This window comes from Hypanus sabinus, chromosome 7 (assembly GCF_030144855.1).
Source record: "Hypanus sabinus isolate sHypSab1 chromosome 7, sHypSab1.hap1, whole genome shotgun sequence".
Lineage (NCBI taxonomy): Eukaryota > Metazoa > Chordata > Chondrichthyes > Myliobatiformes > Dasyatidae > Hypanus > Hypanus sabinus.
Window position 1 is genome coordinate 14,783,090 of NC_082712.1, and position 18,955 is coordinate 14,802,044.

An 18,955-nucleotide genomic window follows, 5' to 3' on the forward strand; every position below is an offset into this window, starting at 1 on the left:
CAACACATTCCACAGATTTACCACCCTCTGGCTAAAGTAATTTCTCTGCATCTCTGTTCTAAATGGACATCCTTCAATCCTGAAGTTGTGCCCTCTTGTCCTAGACTCCTCTACCATGGGACATAACTTCGCCATATTGAATCTGTTCAGGCCTTTTAGCATTCAGAATGTTCCTATGAAATCCCCTCTCATTCTCCTGAACTCCAGGGAATACAGCCCAAGAGCTGCCAGACGTTTCTCATACAGTAACCCTTTCATTCCTGGAAACGTTGTCGTGAATCTTCTCTGAACCCTCTCCAGTATCAGTATATCCTTTCTAAAATAAGGAGCCCAAGCCGCACACAATACTGCAACTGTAGTCTCATGAGTGCCTTATAGAGCCTCAATGTCAAATCCCTATTTTTATATTGTATACCTCTAGAAATGAATGCCAACAGTGCATTCACCTTCTTCGCCACTGATTCAACCTGGAGGTTAACCTTTAGGGTATCCTGCACAAGGACTCCCAAGTCCCTGCATCTCTGCATTTTGACTTCTCTCGCCTTCTAAATAGTAGTCTTCCTATTTATTTCTTTCATCAAAGTGCATGACCATATCCAGAAGATTATAAGGGTAGCAGGAAGAAGCTTACGAATAAAATTAAGAAGGGGCCATGAGAAAGCCTTGGCGGACAGGATTAAAGAAAACCCCAAGGCATTTTACAAGTATGTGAAGAGCAAGAGGATAAGATGTGAAAGAATAGGACCTATCAAGAGTGACAGTGGGAAAGTGTGTATGGAACCAGAGGAAATAGCAGAGGTACTTAATAAATACTTCAGTGTTCACTATGGAAAAGGATCTTGGTGATTGTAGTGATGACTTGCAGCAGACTGAAAAGCTTGAGCTTGTTGATGTTAAGGAAGAGGATGTGCTGGAGCTTTTGGAAAGCATCAAGTTGGATAAATCACCAGGACCGGATGAGATGTACTCCCGGCTACTGTGGGAAGCAAGGGAGGAGATTGCTGAGCCTCTGGCGATGATCTTTGCATCATCAATGGGGACGGGACAGGTTCCAGAGGATTGGAGGGTTGTGGATCTTGTTCCCTTATTCAAGAAAGGGGGTAGAGATAGCCCAGGAAATTACAGACCAGCGAGTGGTTGGTAAGTTGATGGAGAAGATCCTGAGAGGCAGGATTTATGAACATTTGGAGGGGTATAATATGATTAGGAATAATCAGCATGGCTTTTTCAAAGGCAGGTCGTGCCTGAAGAGCCTGATTGAATTTTCTGAGTATGTGACTAAACACATTGATGAAGGTAGAGCAGTAGATGTAGTGTATATGGATTTTAGCAAGGCATTTGATAAGGTACCCCATGCAAGGTTTATTGAAAAAGTAAGGAGGCATGGGATCCAAGGGGACATTGCTTTATGGATCCAGAATTGGCTTGCCCACAGAAGACAAAGAGTGGTTGTAGACAGGTCATATTCTGCATGGAGGTCGGTGACCAGTGGTGTGCCTCAGGGATCTGTTCTGGGACCCCTACTCTTCATGATTTTTATAAATGACCTGGATGAGGAAGTGGAGGGATGGGTTAGTAGATTTGCTGATGACACAAAGGTTGGGGGTATTGTGGATAGTGTGGAGGTCTGTCAGAGGTTACAGCGGGCCATTGACAGGATGCAAAACTGGGCTGAGAAGTGGCAGATGGAGTTCAACCCAGATAAGTGTGATGTGGTTCATTTTGGTAGGTCAAATATGATGGCAGAATATAGTGTTAATGGTAAGACTCTTGGCAGTGTGGAGGATCAGAGAGATCCTGGAGTCTGAGTCCATAGAACACTCAAAGCTGCTGCGCAGGTTGACACTGTGGTTAAGGATGCATACAGTGCACTGGCCTTCATCAATTGTGGGATTGAGTTTAGGAGCTGAGAGATAATGTTGCAGCTATGTAGGGCCCTGGGCAGACCCCACTTGGAGCACTGTGCTCAGTTCTGGTCGCCTCACCACAGGAAGGATGTGGAAACCATAGAAACGGTGAAGAGGAGATTTACAAGGATGTTGCCTGGATTGGGGAGCATGCTTTATGAGAATAGGTTGAGTGAACTTGGCCTTTTCTCCTTGGAGCAACGGAGGATGAGAGGTGACCTGATAGAGGTGTACAAGATGATGAGAGGCATTGATTGTGTGGATAGTCAGAGGCCTTTTCCCAGGGCCGAAATGGCTGGCATGAGAGGACGTAGTTCTGAGATGCTTGGAAATAGGTACAGAGGAGATGTCAGGAGTAAGTTTTTTTTTACATTACACAGATTGTGGTGAGTGCGTGGAATAGGCTACCAGCGACAGTGGTGGAGGCGGAAGCGATAGGGTCTTTTAAGTGGCTCCTGGATTGGTACATGGAGCTTAGAAAAATAGAGGGGTATGGGTAAGCCTAGGTAGTTCTAAGGTAAGGACATGTTCGGCACAGCTTTGTGGGCTGAAAGGCCTGTATTGTGCTGTAGGTTTTCTATGTTTCTATACATTTTCCAACATTGTATTTCATTTGCCACTTCTCTGCCCATTCCCCTAAACTATCTAAGTCTCTCTGCAGGCTCTGTTTCCTCAACACTATCTGCTCCTCCACCTATCTTTGTATCGCTAGGAAATTTTGCTTCAAATCCATTAATCCCATAGTCCAAATTATTGACATACTTAGTAAAAAGTAGCAGTCCCAACACCAACCCCTGTAGAACTCCACTGGTAACCGGCAGCCAGCCAGAATAGGATCCCTTTATTCCCACTCTCTGTTTTTTGCTGATCAACTAGTACTCCACCCATGCTAGTAACTTCCCTGTAATTCCATTGGCTCTTATCTTGCTAAGCAACCTCATGTGCAGCACCTTGTCAAAGGCCTTCTGGAAATTGAAGTTCACCACATCCACTATATCTCCTTTGTCTATCCTGCTTGTAATTTCCTCAAAAGATTGCACTAGGTATGTCAGGCAGGATTTTCCTTTCAGCAAACTATGCTGGCTTTGACCTATCTTGTCATGTGCCTCTTGGTACACAGCAATCTTGTCCTTAACAATCAATTCTAGCAACATCTCAACCACTGATATCAGACTATCAGATCCATAGTTTCTTTTCGGCTGCCTCCCACTCTTCTTAAATAGCAGAGTAAAATTTGCAGTCTTCCGTCATCCGGTACAATACAAAATCTGTCGATTCTGAAAGATCATTGGTAATGCCTCTGCAATCTTTCCAGCTACTTCCTTCAGAGCCCAAGGGTGCATTCCATCAGGTCTAGGAGATTTATCCACCCTCAGAACATTAAGCTTTCTGAGCACCTTCTCAGTCATAATTTTCACTGCACATACTTCAGATGTCTCCACTGTGAAGAATGATGCAAAATACGTATTCAGTTCCTCTGCCATCTTTGCATCTCTCATTACAATATCTCCAACGTTCTATATTTACCCTTGACTCTCTTTGACCCTATGCTTAAAAAAGCTTTTAGTATCTTCTTTGATATTAGTCGCCAGCTTCCTTTCATAATCCATCTTTATTTTCCTAATGACTTTCTTAGTTTCCTTCTGCAAGTTTTTAAAAGCTTCCCAGTCCTCTATCTTCCCACTAGCTCTGGCTTCCTTGTATGCCCTCTCTTTTGCGTTTACTTTGGTTCCGACTTCACTTGCCAGCCATGGTAGTGTCCTTCTTTCATTTGAAAATTTCTTCATATTTGGAATCTATCTGTCTCCCATTTCCATCATTGTTCACAGAAACTCCAGCCATTGCTGCTCTGCTGTCCTTCCTGCTAGTGTCTCTTTCCAGTCAACCTTGGCCAGTTCCCCTCTCATGCCATTATAATTTTCTTTATTTCACTGAAATACTGTCACATTGGAATTAGCTTCTCCTTCTCAAATTTCATTGTGAACTCAATCATATTGTGATCACTGTTCCCTGAGGGTTCCTTAACCTTAAGCTCTCTTATCACCTCTGGATCATTGCACATCACCCAATCCAGCACAGCTGATCCCCTAGTGGGCTCAACAACAAGCTGTTCTAACAAGCCATCCCTTAGACATTCTACAAATTCTCTCTCCTGAGGTCTAGTACTGATCTGGTTTTCCCATTTCATGTTAAAGTCCCCAACTATTATTATGACATTGCCCTTCTGACACACATTTTCTATCTCATGCTGTAATTTGCAATTCACGTCCCTGCTGCTGTTTGGAGGCCTGTATACAACTGCCATTTCTTAACTCAACCCATAGAGACTCTACACCTTCCAATCCTATGTCAACTCTTTCTAGTCACTTAATATTATTTCTTATACACAGGGCCACACCACCCTCTGCCTTCTAAGCTATTTTCCAATACACTGTATATCCTTGGACGTTCAGCTCTCAATGGCAGCCATCCTTTAGCCAAGTTTCAGAGATGTCATACTTGCCAATCTGTAGCTGAATTTCAAGATCGTCCCTTTCATTTCTTTTGTTGCGTGCATTCAAATATAACACTTTCAGTCCAGTATTTGTTGCTTTCTGTTTTAACTGCACCATGCCTCTATTGCCCTGTAACATCCCACTGGCTGTGATTATGCCTCATCTCCTGCCTGTCCTTTCTATCGTCTCTGTTGCACGCTATCTTTGATTTATTTCTGTTTTCCCCTTCCTCAGCCCTATCACTCAGGTTCACATCCCCCTGCCAAATTAATTTCATAATAGTGGTGGCCTGAGCTAAGTGTCAACAGCTGACAACAAAGGGATCAAACAATCTAAAATGCTTTGCAAAGACAACTTAATCTTGCTTCCATTGGAAAGAATCACAGAATAGTGCAATATAAGCCTGCTCTTCTCAAATATAAACTAGAATCTAGTTACTAAACCAGGGATGGTCAACCTATAGTGCATTGGATGATTAGAAGTGGCGCATTGCACCTCAGTGATAAAAAAGTAAGCCTACTCATGCAAAAAGTATTAACCACAAACCGATTTGTAGGGAAAAAGATCTACAACAGGAATTCAGGTAGCTTAGAGCTACAAATGGGTTTCACTGAGAATAAACCTAAAACTTAGCAATTATTTTTAGTGATTTTATTATTTTGTGCACATCTTTTGGCGAATGTTATCTCTTTCACATTAATCAGTTTTCAATTTTTAAAAAATGTTCAGTGAGTCAAACTAGGAAAGAAGGACTTTTGTGCTGCAGTCGTTCCACAACCATTCATTACAAGTTTGTTAGTTGTTTGATCCTGAGGCGACAGGCATCTGCACCAGCGATGCGTTGTAATTTTTGCCAGTCAGTTTACAAAAGGCACTTGTGCGCAATGGAGTTGTGCTTTGTTCGTCCTTTGTGAACATTTGCAGTTTTGTACTTTTTAGAAAGTTAAGCCTTGTTTTTACATTCAGTTACCCATCACAGTGCAAAAGAAAAGCAGAAAGTGATAGTAAGCGTGATTTCAATGAACAGTGGGAAAAAGAGTTCTTATTTATAGCGGGTCCGTCAGGAAAACCGTTGTGCATTGTTAGTGAAAACACTTTCTCAAAGGAAAACTGAAGCTAGTGCTTGGGTCTGAGTTACGAAAAGAATATGTGATTAAGAAAAAGGAAGAAATCAAAAAGACAAAATATATTTGTTAAAAGTCTCATTAACGCAAGTAATGTTTATCTTGTTTTTATATTAAATCAATATATCATGTAAAAATGCTAAATATGTCTATATTAACATATTTTTACAAGAATTGAATGGGAGTGCAAGAGTTGTATGGTGCATCTGAACTCATGTGGGAGAAAATTGATGCATGGAATGTAAAAGGTTGGCCATCCCTGTACTAAATAAATATATAAAATACATTCAATGGTTATAATGTTAGCAGGTCCACATTATAGCAGTGACTTAGGCATTTTTCTTAAATAAAGTGCAGATGTAAGTGTTAAAAATTACTGACAATTGTTAAGCAGAACATGAATTTTGGATAAACACCTGTCATCATCAACAGGTATCTACTCACTTGCTCATGCTAGCAAGTTCACCCCTGCACATCATACTCTATACTCACATCACTCTACAGATGTGCAGTAGAGAGCATCCCACAAGCTGCATCACTGCTTAATACGGAAACTGCACTGCAGTGGGCAGGAAGGCTCTGCAATGGGTAGTCACAACTGCACCAGTCTCCCTGCCAACAAGGACATACATTCAGAAAGGTGCCAGACTAAAGCCAGTAACATCATGAAGGATCCCACCCACTCTCCTATGGATTGTTTGTCCCACTCCCATCAAGGACAAGGCTATTCAGCATCTGTGCCAAGATCACAACTCGAAAACAGTTACTTCCCCAAACAACAAGCTTGATCAACACCTCCACCCACTAACCCACCCCTCCACACCCTCAATCACCACTTCTTTATCATTTCCAGTCAGTCACCTTGTGTGCAGACACCTGTGTCTACAGACACTTTATGGACATACAAATAACTAACTGTATGTATACAAGCTATCTTATATATTTATATTTATTGTGCTTTTTAATTATTGTCATGTTCTTTATCTTGTTTTTTGTGTTATATTTGCATGCAAAGTAACAATTATTACATTCTCCTTTACACTTGTGTACTGGAAATGACATGAAACCATCTTGAATCTTAAACCAGGTAGGTATGAGAAATAAATCCCAACAATGTTTTTCTCTCATATATTAGTCAGATGTTAGGTCAATTACATGCAAATCTCGCCCTCAAATATGCCACCTAAACTAAGATCACCTTGCCAGATGTGCCCCAAGTCTGCACTGCTCAGAACCACATAAAGCATTAAGACAATGAAGAGCTCAAGTCCACTATCACATAGCAACTCAGCGAAAATCAGTTTGAGTCGTTCATAAAACCATCTCAATAACTTAACCTACATCTAAAGATTCACTCTCATATTTTTGCACACATTCCCCTCAGTTATAAGTGGCGAAAACAATGACAAATAATATGTGCATAAAGAGGGAAAATGTCATTATTCAGAAACTACAGCATATACAAATATCCTGGAAAGTGTGACAAGGTGCACTTAGAACAAACAATTCTGTAAACAGTTAACTGTCAGCACTCTAGTGTGAACAGCAACCTACCCGTACTTCCATATTTGGTATACAAAGTATTCCTATCAAAGAATGGATGCCTGAGTTTCCCGGCCGGCATAAATTTATAATCCCTACAAAACAAACAGAACATAGGCACACAGTGTGAACATTGCAAGATTAGGGGACTTAAATTTTAGCTTTGTCATAACACTGTACATCAAAACATCCAGTGAAAAGCATTGTGCCACTAACCCACTCCTCCACCCCCAATGACCTCTACTTTATCATTTCCTCATACGCTATCTAATGTATTTATATTTATTGCATTTTACTATTAGTGTTCTTTATCTTATTGTGCACTTTTTCGTGCTACATCGGATCCAGAGGAACAATTATTTCATTCTCCTTTATACTTTGTACTGGAGATGATATTAAACAAGCTTGAAACTTGAACAGCCAACACAGAACAAGGATGTGCTGAGGCAGCCTGCAAGTGTGGCCGTGCTTCAGGCGCCAACATAGCATGTCCACTACTCACTAACCCATGTGTCTTTGGAATGTGAGAGGAAACTAGCACATTAGCTCTGGACTCTTAGGGAAAAAGCTTCCTCCACTATACTTCCAAAATCAAATTACAGGGCTTAACAATTGTTCACTCACCTCTGCTTCCACTGTTCTGCCATTTACTGCATATTGAAACAACAGGCCAATACTGAATAGCCAGGGTGAGGCAAAACCTATCTGGCACACATTGATACAGAAGGGTTAATCTTAATACTCTGAAATGGGAGGGCAGCTATAAGTCAGTAGGACGAGACCAAAACTGTCCCGGTGGCTTCAAAATGACGTAAGTTTTTTTTAAAATACTCAAAGGATGCAGACATCATGGCAATGCCTGCAATTTATTAATAAATTACCTTTGCATATGAGGAAATAATTAAGTGTGTCTGGAATCGTCTTTAGGATACAGAGTAAAAATGGCATTTTCCTTTGGTGGACCAGATAGGTTTCTATTATGATTTGGATGCTTTAAAGCTCTCATTACTAAGGCATGTATTAAGTAACATGTACAAAATGCTGGAGGAACTCAACAGGTCAGGCAGCATCAATGGAGGGGAATAAGCCATCATTTTAGACCAACAGCCTCATCAAGACCAAAAAGGAAGAGGGCAAAAGTCAGAATAAGGTAGGGGGAGGGGAAGAAGAACAAGCTGGCAAATGATTGCTGAAACCAGGCAAATTTCAAGGTGAGTGGGTGGGGAAGGGGGATGAATTAAGAAGCTGGGAAGTGATGGAGCAGGGGATACTGACACTCATTCTATTTTTCTCATCTACCCAGTGAATAGATGAGATCAAATGTGAATAAATGAGGTCACTGGCACAGCAATGATCAAATTACTGATTTTGTTAATACTTAATTTCTTAGAATCTTATCATTCACATGAAATACAATTTCACAAAATGGTCTATCTGCTACATTAGGGGAATATCATAAGACCATAAGACACAGGAGTAAAATTAGGCCAATTGGCCCATCAAGTCTACTCCACCATTCTATCAAGGCTGATAAATTATCCCTCTCAGCCCCATTCTCCTGACTTCTCCCCATAACCTTTGACACCCTAATCAGGAACCTATCAATCTCCGCTTTAAATGCACCTAATGACTTGGCCTCCACAGCTACCTGTGGCAACGAATTCCACAGATTCACCACACTCTGGCTAATGAAATTTCTTCTCATCTCTGTTCTAAATGGATGTCCCTCTATTCTGAGGCTGTGACTTCTGGTCCTAGACTCTCCCACTAGAGGAAACATCCTCTCTACGTCCACTCTATCTACAGCTTACAAAATAATCATCTGGTTATCAAAGTAGTATCTCAAACTGTCATGCTGACTACAAACTATATAATGACTGTTATCCTCCTAATAAAATTGTTGCATATTATGCCACAACAATAATAATGAGCGCTAATATAGCACTGACATGGATATAGGGTTTGGAGCATTGAGTGGTCACTTGAATGCTGCACCAATCCTAGTACAGGCATTATTAATCAAACCATTAAGACTTAACCTTCCACTGTACTCAAAATGGTATAGATTTTATATTATATTTCAATATTGCATAGGAAGCAGCCATTCAGCCCATCTGAGACAGTTCACAGCTTTGGGCCCTTATCTAGAAAAGGATATGCTAGTGTTGGAGGGGGTCTATAGGTCATTCATGAGAATCATCCTGGGAATGAAAGGGTTCATGTATGAGAACCATTTGATGGCTCTCTGGGCCTGTTATCACTGCAGTTCAGAAAAATGTTTGGGGGGTGGTGGTGGGATCTCACTGAGACCTGAAGAATGTTGAAAGACCTAGATAAAATGGACATGGACCAGATGGCACAGCATCAGAATAGAAGGATGTTTGTTTAGAATGGGGATCAGGAAGAAATTCTTTTGGCAAGAGGATGGTGAATCTGTGGAATTCATTGCCACAGGTGGCCATGGAGACCAGGTTGTTGGATATACTTAAAGCAGAGGTTGATGGGTTCTTGATTAGTCAGGGTAACAAAGATAATGGGGAGAAGGCAGGAGAATGGGGTTAAGAGGGATAATAAATCAGCCATGATGGAATGGTGCAGCAGACTTGATGGACCAAATGGCCTAATTCTGCTCCCATGTCTTATTGTCTTCTCAGAGCATTTCCATGTCATTAACACGCTACCCCTAATTTTACTATCAGCCACCTACACAAAGGGTAAATTATCTCAGCTAATTTACAAATCAGCTTGTCTTTGAATGTGAGAGGCAACTGAAGTACTCATGACACCTCTTCAGCTACAGTGAGAATAGGCAAATTCCACACAGCATAGGCGGTGTCAGACAACTGCACTACCTGCTGTCTTCATGGTCTTCATATGAAGACAATACAGTGGGCTAGAAAGTTTGTGAACCCTGTAGAATAGTCACTATTTCTGCATAAATATGATCTAAAATTTGCTCAGACCTTCACACAAATCCTAAAACTAGATAAAGAGAAACCCAATTTAATAAATAACACTAAAACATTATACTTGTTCATTTATTTATTGAGAAAACATGATCAATATTACAGGAAAGAGTTGGAAAGAGTATGTAAACCTTTGGTTGAAGTTATTGCTGTACTGTGGGGGGGGGGGGGGGGTGTCACACCAGTTACTGAAAGCAAACATTTCCAGTAACTGTTGATCAGTCCTCCACATCGGCTTGGAGGAATTTTAGGCCACTTCTCCTTGAAAAAAAACTGCTTCAACTCTGGGATGTTGGTGGGCTTCCTTGCATGAACTGTTTCCTTCAGGTCCTTCCAGAACATTTCTACAGGAATAAGGTCAGGATTTTGACTCGGCCATTTCAAAACACATATTTTCTTCTTTTTAAACCATTCTGTTGCTGATTTACTTTTGTCTTTCAGATCGTTGTCTTGCTGTATTATCTATTTTCTATTAAGCTTCAGCTGAAGGACTGCTACCCTGACCTTCTCCTGTAAAACGTCTTGATACAATTTTGAATTCAATGTTCCCTCAATGATTGCAAGCTGTCCAAGCCCTTGGGCAACAAAGCAGCCCCAAACTTTGATGTTTCTTCCACCATGCTTCATAGTTGGGATGAGGTTTTGGTGTTGGTGTGCAGTGCCCTTTTACCTCCAAAACATAGCAATGTGAGTTTCTGCCAGAAAGTTCAACTTTTGTCTCAACTGTCCACAGAACATTATTCCAGAAGTGTTGTAGACTACCCAGTTGGTCTTTGGCAACTTAAAACTTGCAGCTTTGTTTTTTTGAAGAGCAGTGGTTTCATCTGTAGTGTCCTTCCACGAACACCATTCTTGTTCAGTGTTTTACTTGTGGTGGACACACGAACAGAAACTTTGGCAAGTTCTAGAGATTTCTGCAAGCTTTTTGCTGTTACCCTTGGGTTCTTTTTCACCTCCTTCAGCGTTACACGTTGGTCTTTGCAGGATGCCCACTCCAAGGGAGCGTAGCAACAGTATTGAGTTTTGTAGACAATTTCTCTTACTGTGGCTGTGTCAGTAACCTGACGCTGTGTGTCTTTTTATAGGACAGGGCACCTCTATGACTCACACCCCCAATCTCATCTCATTGACTGGAACATTTAACTCCAAATAGGTTTCATAGAATGCATTACCCCAGAGGTTCACATACTTTTCTGAACCAATACATGTAACATTGGATCATCTTTCTCAATAAATAAATGAACAAGTATTAACTATTTAACTATTATTTATTTAATTGGGTTCTCAACCTAATGTTATGTACCAGCAGCAATAGATCACAAATTGAGTCAGATTTTGATGTTAAAACCACCATCTTTATTAGTATCAACTCATAATATAGAAAATTAAACGAAATAAACAGAAGTTAACAGTGTTATGCGTGTGTGACTCCCAAACTTACAAGCTTAGGAACAGTTCCTGAAGTCTTAAAATGGTAAATTAGAAAGGTCCAGTAATCCAAGGAATAAATGAGGGGAGAGATTGTTAAATCCACATTAAAATGTAGAGAGAAGGCAATCACGAAGAATTCCACAGGTTCCACGCTGGGAAAATGAAGTAACAGTCGCCGAAGATCTTATCCGTTGAGTCACTCTGAAATCCACGAAGAAATATCACAAGGTGACAGTCATGGAATATCCCTTCTCACAAGTGGTTACCACATAGCACACCCGAAACCAGGTAAGGGTTAACGAAAGTGGTGGCCACAGGATACTCCAACAAAATCCACGTATGGATCATACGATGTGACAGTCACACATCCAATGTGCACCGTGTGCCGCTAATCAATCCAATCTTGGGCGTGGGAAAGTATCAGACTTCACCCATTGTTGCAGCAAGCTACTGCCAGCAGCTTGCACTCCAAACTTCCACTCTCTCTCTCTCCTTCTGAAGGTCCCAGCGGTCTGTAGCAGCTTGTTATACTGACATCATAGTCCCACCTCATCCAAGCGTTTTAAAGTGACACCCACAGTACAAAACAGTGGTCATGTAACACTAGTTTTAGGACTTATGAGAAGACCTGATCACATTTTAGATACAGGTGTCCCCTGCTTTACGCCATTTTGGTTTTACAAACCTACGTTAGTAACCTGTTTTCGCACAACAAAGAGGATTTTTGCTTTTATGAACACTTTTCCCATATAAATTAATGGTTCTTCGCTTTACGCCATTTCGGCTTAAGAAAGTTTTCATAGGAACTCTCTACCTTTGTAAAAGGGGAGGATGCCTGTATTTATGCAGAAATAGAGAAAATTCTAGCATCACTGTATATAGTCATTCCTCTCAAGATAATTGGAAACAAACAATAAATCCTTACCATACCAGTGCTTTTTCCAGTGTCAAAAATCAAACAAAATGAAGCAATTCTATACTGAACCTTACCTGCCCAGGAACGGAAGGCTGCTACTATTGCCATTTTGCTGGCTAATAACCGTGCTTCTCTGTCCTCTCTGCATGAAAATTAAGAAAAATACTTATTACATCCTAAATGTAACTAAATTTAGTTTATTCCCTGCATACATACAGTATATCATTGATGGCTGAGATTACATGGGGACCAGCCTTTGTGATACCGCGTCATATCACAGTGGGAGTTTGAGCGTGAGCAAGAGAGCGCAAGAGACAGATAGGTAAGTGCACCATGTTCCTGGGAGTTCACATCACGGATGATTTCCTTTGGTCTCTTAACATCACCGCCCTGAACAAGAAGGCACAGCAACAGCTCCACTTCCTGAGGAAAGCAAGGCCCCCAACCCATCTTAACTGCATTTTAAAGGAGCACCATTGAAAGCATCCTTACAAGTTGCATCTCCATCTGGTATAGGAGCACCCAAGCATAAGACTAGAGTCTCCCTATCATCCATCAGGGACATTTATTAGGAGCGCTGCACAGGGCCCTCAGTATTATTAAGGATCCCAGCCATCCATCCAATATCCTCTTTGACTTTCTACTAACAGGCAGGAGATTCTGATGAATGAAAACAATTAACAGCCAGGATGGGAAACAGTTTCTTCCCTCAGGTCATTAGGCTTCTGAACTCTCTGCCACATCGCATTCAAAGTGTCACTGGTTAATCTGTTCTACACCTTACAATATTTAATTTATGCAACTCTGGTTTCTTTATTTATGTTCAATCCACCTGTAGATTTTATCCTTACTTTCATAAACTATTATGTATTGCGTGTGTTACATATACAATGTTTACACGCTAGGTCAGAGGAACTCTGTCTAGTTTGAGGCTACACATGTATATTGTTAAATGACAATACAGGTGTCCCCCGCTTTACGAAAGTTCACTTTACGCCGCTTTGCTTTTACGAAAGACCTACATTAGTACCTGTTTTCAGTAACTGACAAAAATCCAAAGAGGATTTTTGCTTTTATGAGAAAAGGCGCCCGCTTTAAACTTGTATTTACCCCAAGAAAGACTACCATGACCGTGAAGCCTTGCATAAGCATGTATATGCGCATGCGTGTATGGTAGCATGCGTGTACATGCCACTTTTTTTTCTACAAATTGGTTTTTGGCCGAATCTTCCTGAATCTGGTAAGTGAAACTACACTGTACATACATTATTTTGTACTTTATACAGGCAGTGTATTTATCATATCATTCCTGCTTTTACTATATGTTAGTGTTATTTTAGGTTTTATTTGCTATTTGGTATGATTTGGTAGTTTTTTTTTGGATCTGGGAAAGCTCAAAAATGTTTCCCATTTAAATTAATGGTAATTGTTTCTTTGTTTTACGCCATTTCAGCTTACGAAAGGTTTCATTGGAACGCTCTACTTTCGGATAGCGGGGGAAACCTGTAAACTTAACTTACTTCGGCACAAATTAAGGGGCAGTAAGCTGTTCAACCACTGGGGCAATTCAAACTGAATCTCAGTCACATGTAATGTTCTCACACATAAATGAAAGTGTGTAAGCCATTCCCTGCCTGACTTTTGCTTATACTAGTCAGCTACACCAAAACTCTCTCTTGAGCTCAATTATAAACCCGAGATACTGCAAATGCTGCAAATCCAGAATAATACACACAAATGATGGCGGAACTCAGCAGGTCAGGCAGCACCTTTCGAATGGAATAAAGAGTCAATGTTTCGGGCTGTGAATCTTCATCAGGACCCCTCATCATGATTCTTGATGAAAGGTCTTGGCCCAAAACCTCGACTCTTTATTCCCTTCCAAAGATGCTGCTTGACCTGCTGAGCTCCCCCTGCAATTTGTTTGTGTTACTCTCATGCTACCTTCACTGTCTCATCCAGCTGAAGTACGCTAATACTGCACAGGTAAAGATTTTCAGGACATTAGGTGTACTCCAGGTAGTCTTTTACCCTTTTGCTTATCAAGTATCTATCTAAAGCATTCAGATTGTTTCTAGATAAACTCACACCCAGTTTAGGAAAACGTCATTGTTGAATGAGACTATTTAATTGATACTGTCTATACAGCTTAACAATTGTCTGCTTGTATTTTATATAGCTACCTAAATATATGTATCTGTTTAATATGCTTCCTAGTGGTCACAGAATGTATATACAATTGTTTCATGAGTCTCCCAGTGGTTACAGTGCTTTGCATTATTCTGGAAAGCTCTGGAAGCATCTCTGGTGTTACATTAGTTGAATAGGGGCTACCAGATTGGTTAACTCTTATCTACAAATTTTAATGGCGTGTTTCTTGTCTATGGGGTAAAGGAAGGGTCCACCATCTTTTTAACTTCTAGCCTCAGCTACTAGACATTCTACATTTCCAATGCACTTTGCACTTAATAAAACAATTGTGAAGCAACAAGCTTTATGCCTCAATCCCGACCTCTGAAAGAACCTTGGATTAAAAATATCACAATCCAACATTATTGACTTAGAGTCAGTGACTGAAGTGACAGAGTACAGAAAGGGGCACTTTGGTCCATTGAATCTGTTACGAATGAGGAGCAACTCTGAAGTCGCCCCCCCCCCCCTTTTGAGAATCGCAAAATTGCTATTATTTCGGGTCTGATGCCCAGGAAATGAGAGAGATAAACAGCTCATGTCAGTAATGAGAGAGACAACGCAGGGATACACACAGGTTGGAATGTCTCCTATTGACAAAGAGAGGGATTACTGCTATTGTCTCTTGAAGACGGAATTGTGTATTGAGTACTGTTCTATTCATTGAAACCCCTCAGGGGGCAACCAGAGTGGTCTGGTTGAGGGATTGCATCATCCCAACCCGATTGACACCTGAGACCCCGTGAGTGAGGATAAAAGTGAGGGTCTGGGGAACACCCCTCAGATGCACCAGGAGAGACGCTACGAGACCAGTGGGGGCTTGTGTGTGTGTGCACCCTTGCCTGGGTGATGAGTCCTCCACGGAACAGTCTAGCTCAAAGACAGAAGGGTCATACGTGAATGGCCACTACAGTAACACATCGACGGATCAAGATCATAAAAGGAAAGTCGGCAAGTTAATAGCTGTTACTCTCTCTCTCTCTCCAACAATTGCAACTCAGTGATCAGCAACTACCGCAGCCTGCATGAACTGAACTGAATTTTATATTTCCATCGGACAATTCTTTATCCCCTAGACAACAATAGAGCTTATTTCTTATTGATTATTATTATACCCGCACTTTTAGGTTTAGTATTGATGACGTATATTATCTGTATATTTGCATTGATATTATTTTTGTGTATTTTTACTAATAAATACTGTTAAAAATAGTATCATCAGACTTCAACGGATACTCCTATCTTTGCTGGTAAGATACCCAGTTACGGGGTTTGTAACAAATCATTGACAACCCATTGAACTAATTCTATGTTGACCCATTTTTCTCACCATTTTCTCATCTTGCCTCAAAATCTACCACTAATCTATAAACTTGGGGCCATCTACAGTGGACAATCTACTTACCTGTAGGAGGTGGGAGAAAACTGCAGCACTCGGTGTAAACCCATACGATTAAGGGTAGAACTCCACAGACAGTACCTGGGTCTCTGGCACTGCAATACTGAGGCTCTATCAGGTGCACCACCATGTCACCCACCTTTCGAATGGGCAGCCAGTGCCTTTTCTCAGGGTGTAAATGGCTAATATAATTTTAAGGTGATGGGAAGTATGGGAAGCAGGTGGTGGGGGGGGGGGGTGGAATGTCAGAGGTAGATTTGTTTTAGAAACACAGAGTGATGGGTACATGGAACACCATGCCTGGGGTGGTTGTACAGGCAGATACAATAGGGCATTTAGTAACCTCTTAGATAAGCCCATGGATGAAAGAAAAATGGAGGGTTATGTAGTAGAGAAGGGTTAGATTGATCCTAGAATAGGTTAAAAGGTCAGCACAACATTGTGGGCCGAAGGGCCTGCGCAGTGCTAAGATGTTCTATGTTCTATCCCTCCATAAAGGCAATCATTCCCTCTCTAAGAGTAATTATGTGATGTATCTGCATGCAAACTTTGTGTTACAGGCATAACAACAGCTAGATGTTTATAGCACAGCATTCTGATCGTCTTTCTCTTCATTTCAACGATATTCTAAAGTTTTGCACTCCATCTGCCGATTTTGCCCCACTATTTCCGCAACATCTTTGTACCCTCTCCCACACCTCTTTGTATAAACAACATATTGAATGACAATTTATTCATTTGATCATTCAAATGATCCATTTTCCCACAGTATTTGGTGTACTGTGTTCAATTCTGATCGCCTCACTACAGGAAGGATGTGGAAACTATAGAAAGGGTGCAGAGGAGATTTATGAGGATGTTGCCTGGATTGGAGGGCATGCCTTAAGAGAACAGGTTGAGTGAACTTGGCCTTTTTTCCTTGGAGCGACGGAAAATGGGAGGTGATTTGATAGAGGTGTATAAGATGATGAGAGGCTTTTCCCCAGGGCTGAAATGGCAAACACAAGGGGGCATAGTCTTAGGGTGCTTGGAAGTAGGTTCAAGGGGGATGTCAGAGGTAAGTTTTTTCAGAGTGAGTGGTGCGTGACAGTGGTAGGGGCAGATACAATAGGGTCTTTTAAGAGACTCTTAGTAAGAGGAGCTTAGAAAAATAGAGATCTATGTGCTAGGGTAATTCTGTCAGTTTCTAGAGTAGGTTACATGGTGGACACAACATTGTGGGCCGAAAGGCCTGCAATATGCTGTAGATTTCTAAGAAACTTGCTAGTTTTGGTGAGTTAGCCAGTCCAAAATCTCTTAACATACTGTATAACCCTAATACCACCATCTCTTAAATTATGCAATACCCCTTTAAAGGTATCCAACATAATCCAAATCAAAATGTAAAAATGCCCCATCTACTGGTCTGGACAGTCAGGTCCCAGGAATTCAGGGAGAGCTATTGGGTGGAATTAGTTGGGGCTGGAATGTGTGGCAACACTTATGGGCTGCCCCTAGCACATCCCTGAGGGTGATGGTTATTAACACAAATAACACATTTCACTGTACATTTCGATGTACACAGTATGTGATAAATAAATCTATCTAAATTTGGATTCAAAACTGGCTTGGAGGCCAGAACCAGAGAGTGATGGTTGAGTTTTTTTCTCAGAATGGAGGCTGATGACTAGTGTTGTGCTGCAGGGGTCAGTGTTGGGATGCCTGCTAGTCATTATTTTTGTAAGTGCTGTATGCAAATGCACAAGAGTTGTTCAGTAAATTTTCAGATGACACAAAATTAGGAAGTGCTGTTGATAGTGAAGAAGGTTATCGTAGATTAGGGGTGCTGTTGATCAGTTAGGGAAGTGGGCCAAGGAGTGGCAAATAGATTTCAACACAGGTAAGTGAGAGGTAATTAATTCTGGCGAAGTTAAACCAACGTAGGGCTTGTATTATGAATGGCAAGGACTAAAACAGAAGAGGCTCGGTGTACAACTGCACAGTTCATTGAAAGCAGTGTCCCAGGTAGACAGGGTGGTGAAAAAGACACATGGCACATTGGCGTTCATCATTCAGATTTGAGTACAGCAGGTAAGGCATTATGTTGCAATTGTATACACTGCTGGGATTGTACTTTGCAGTACCATGTGTAGCTCTGATCACCTTGCTATAGGAAACAGGTGGCTAAACCGGAAAAAGAATAGAAAAGATTTACGAAGATGTGCCTAGCTCTAGGACTGGGGCTAGTCAAGCTAGGTCTTTATTCCTTGTAAAATGGGAGAATGAGGGATGACTTTTTTGAAATGTCTAAAATTATGAAGTTCATAGATAAAGGTGGATGGCGAGCCTTTCCCCAGGCTAATGAGGTCCAAAACTACAGAGGGTGTAGGTATATGGTGTGTGGACAATGTGGCTGACATGGACTGGTTGGGCTGAAGGCATCGTTCTGTATTTCGACAACATTCCTTATGCTCATCCATTAGTGAGCATGATCCATCCATCATGCTCACTGTTTGGATGTACTCTGGAGTTAGGGTACACTGCAAACATTAAGTTCAACAGCAGCCAATCTTCATATTTGAATATGGATTGCAGACTGAATTTTAAAATGCAGCTTTGAACAATGGCCTTCCATTTGACTGTAGAAGCCTGCATATGCATGAATGCGGCCCAGAATTTGTGGGAATTAACATTCATTTTTGGTGTCTGAAGTGTGAGTGCGAAGAGAAGGGTCTTTGAAAACTGTATGTAATTCCAAGGAAGCATTGTAAATACACTGTAACTATAGAAATGCTCTGCTGCTACCTTTGATTTTTAGCATATAAAAATATCATGCAATATTGGGTGAGGCAGGCCTCTTCTTCCAAGAGGGTCTCAATACAATGCCTGTTGCTTGTTTTTGCTGAATAAAACACTTCTATATTCAACCAGCCTCAGTGTCACTCCGGTAACTTTGTTCACGTCACAACACACACTATATTCTCAACAAACTCCAAAAGATTTGTC

At 41.1% G+C, this 18,955-nt stretch overlaps 1 protein-coding gene across 4 annotated transcripts in view; it reads right to left on the reverse strand.

Moving 5' to 3' along the window:
* Window positions 1-18,955, reverse strand: part of rictora (RPTOR independent companion of MTOR, complex 2 a) — a 202,564-nt gene that overhangs the window by 100,680 nt on the left and 82,929 nt on the right. For all 4 annotated transcript variants that reach the window (XM_059974241.1, XM_059974240.1, XM_059974242.1 and 1 more), the window contains 2 exons: window positions 12,456-12,523; window positions 7,081-7,163 (listed from right to left, as the gene is read on the reverse strand). In XM_059974241.1, coding sequence (XP_059830224.1) covers window positions 7,081-7,163; window positions 12,456-12,523 — 151 coding nt within the window. The remainder of the gene's footprint in view (window positions 1-7,080; window positions 7,164-12,455; window positions 12,524-18,955) is intronic.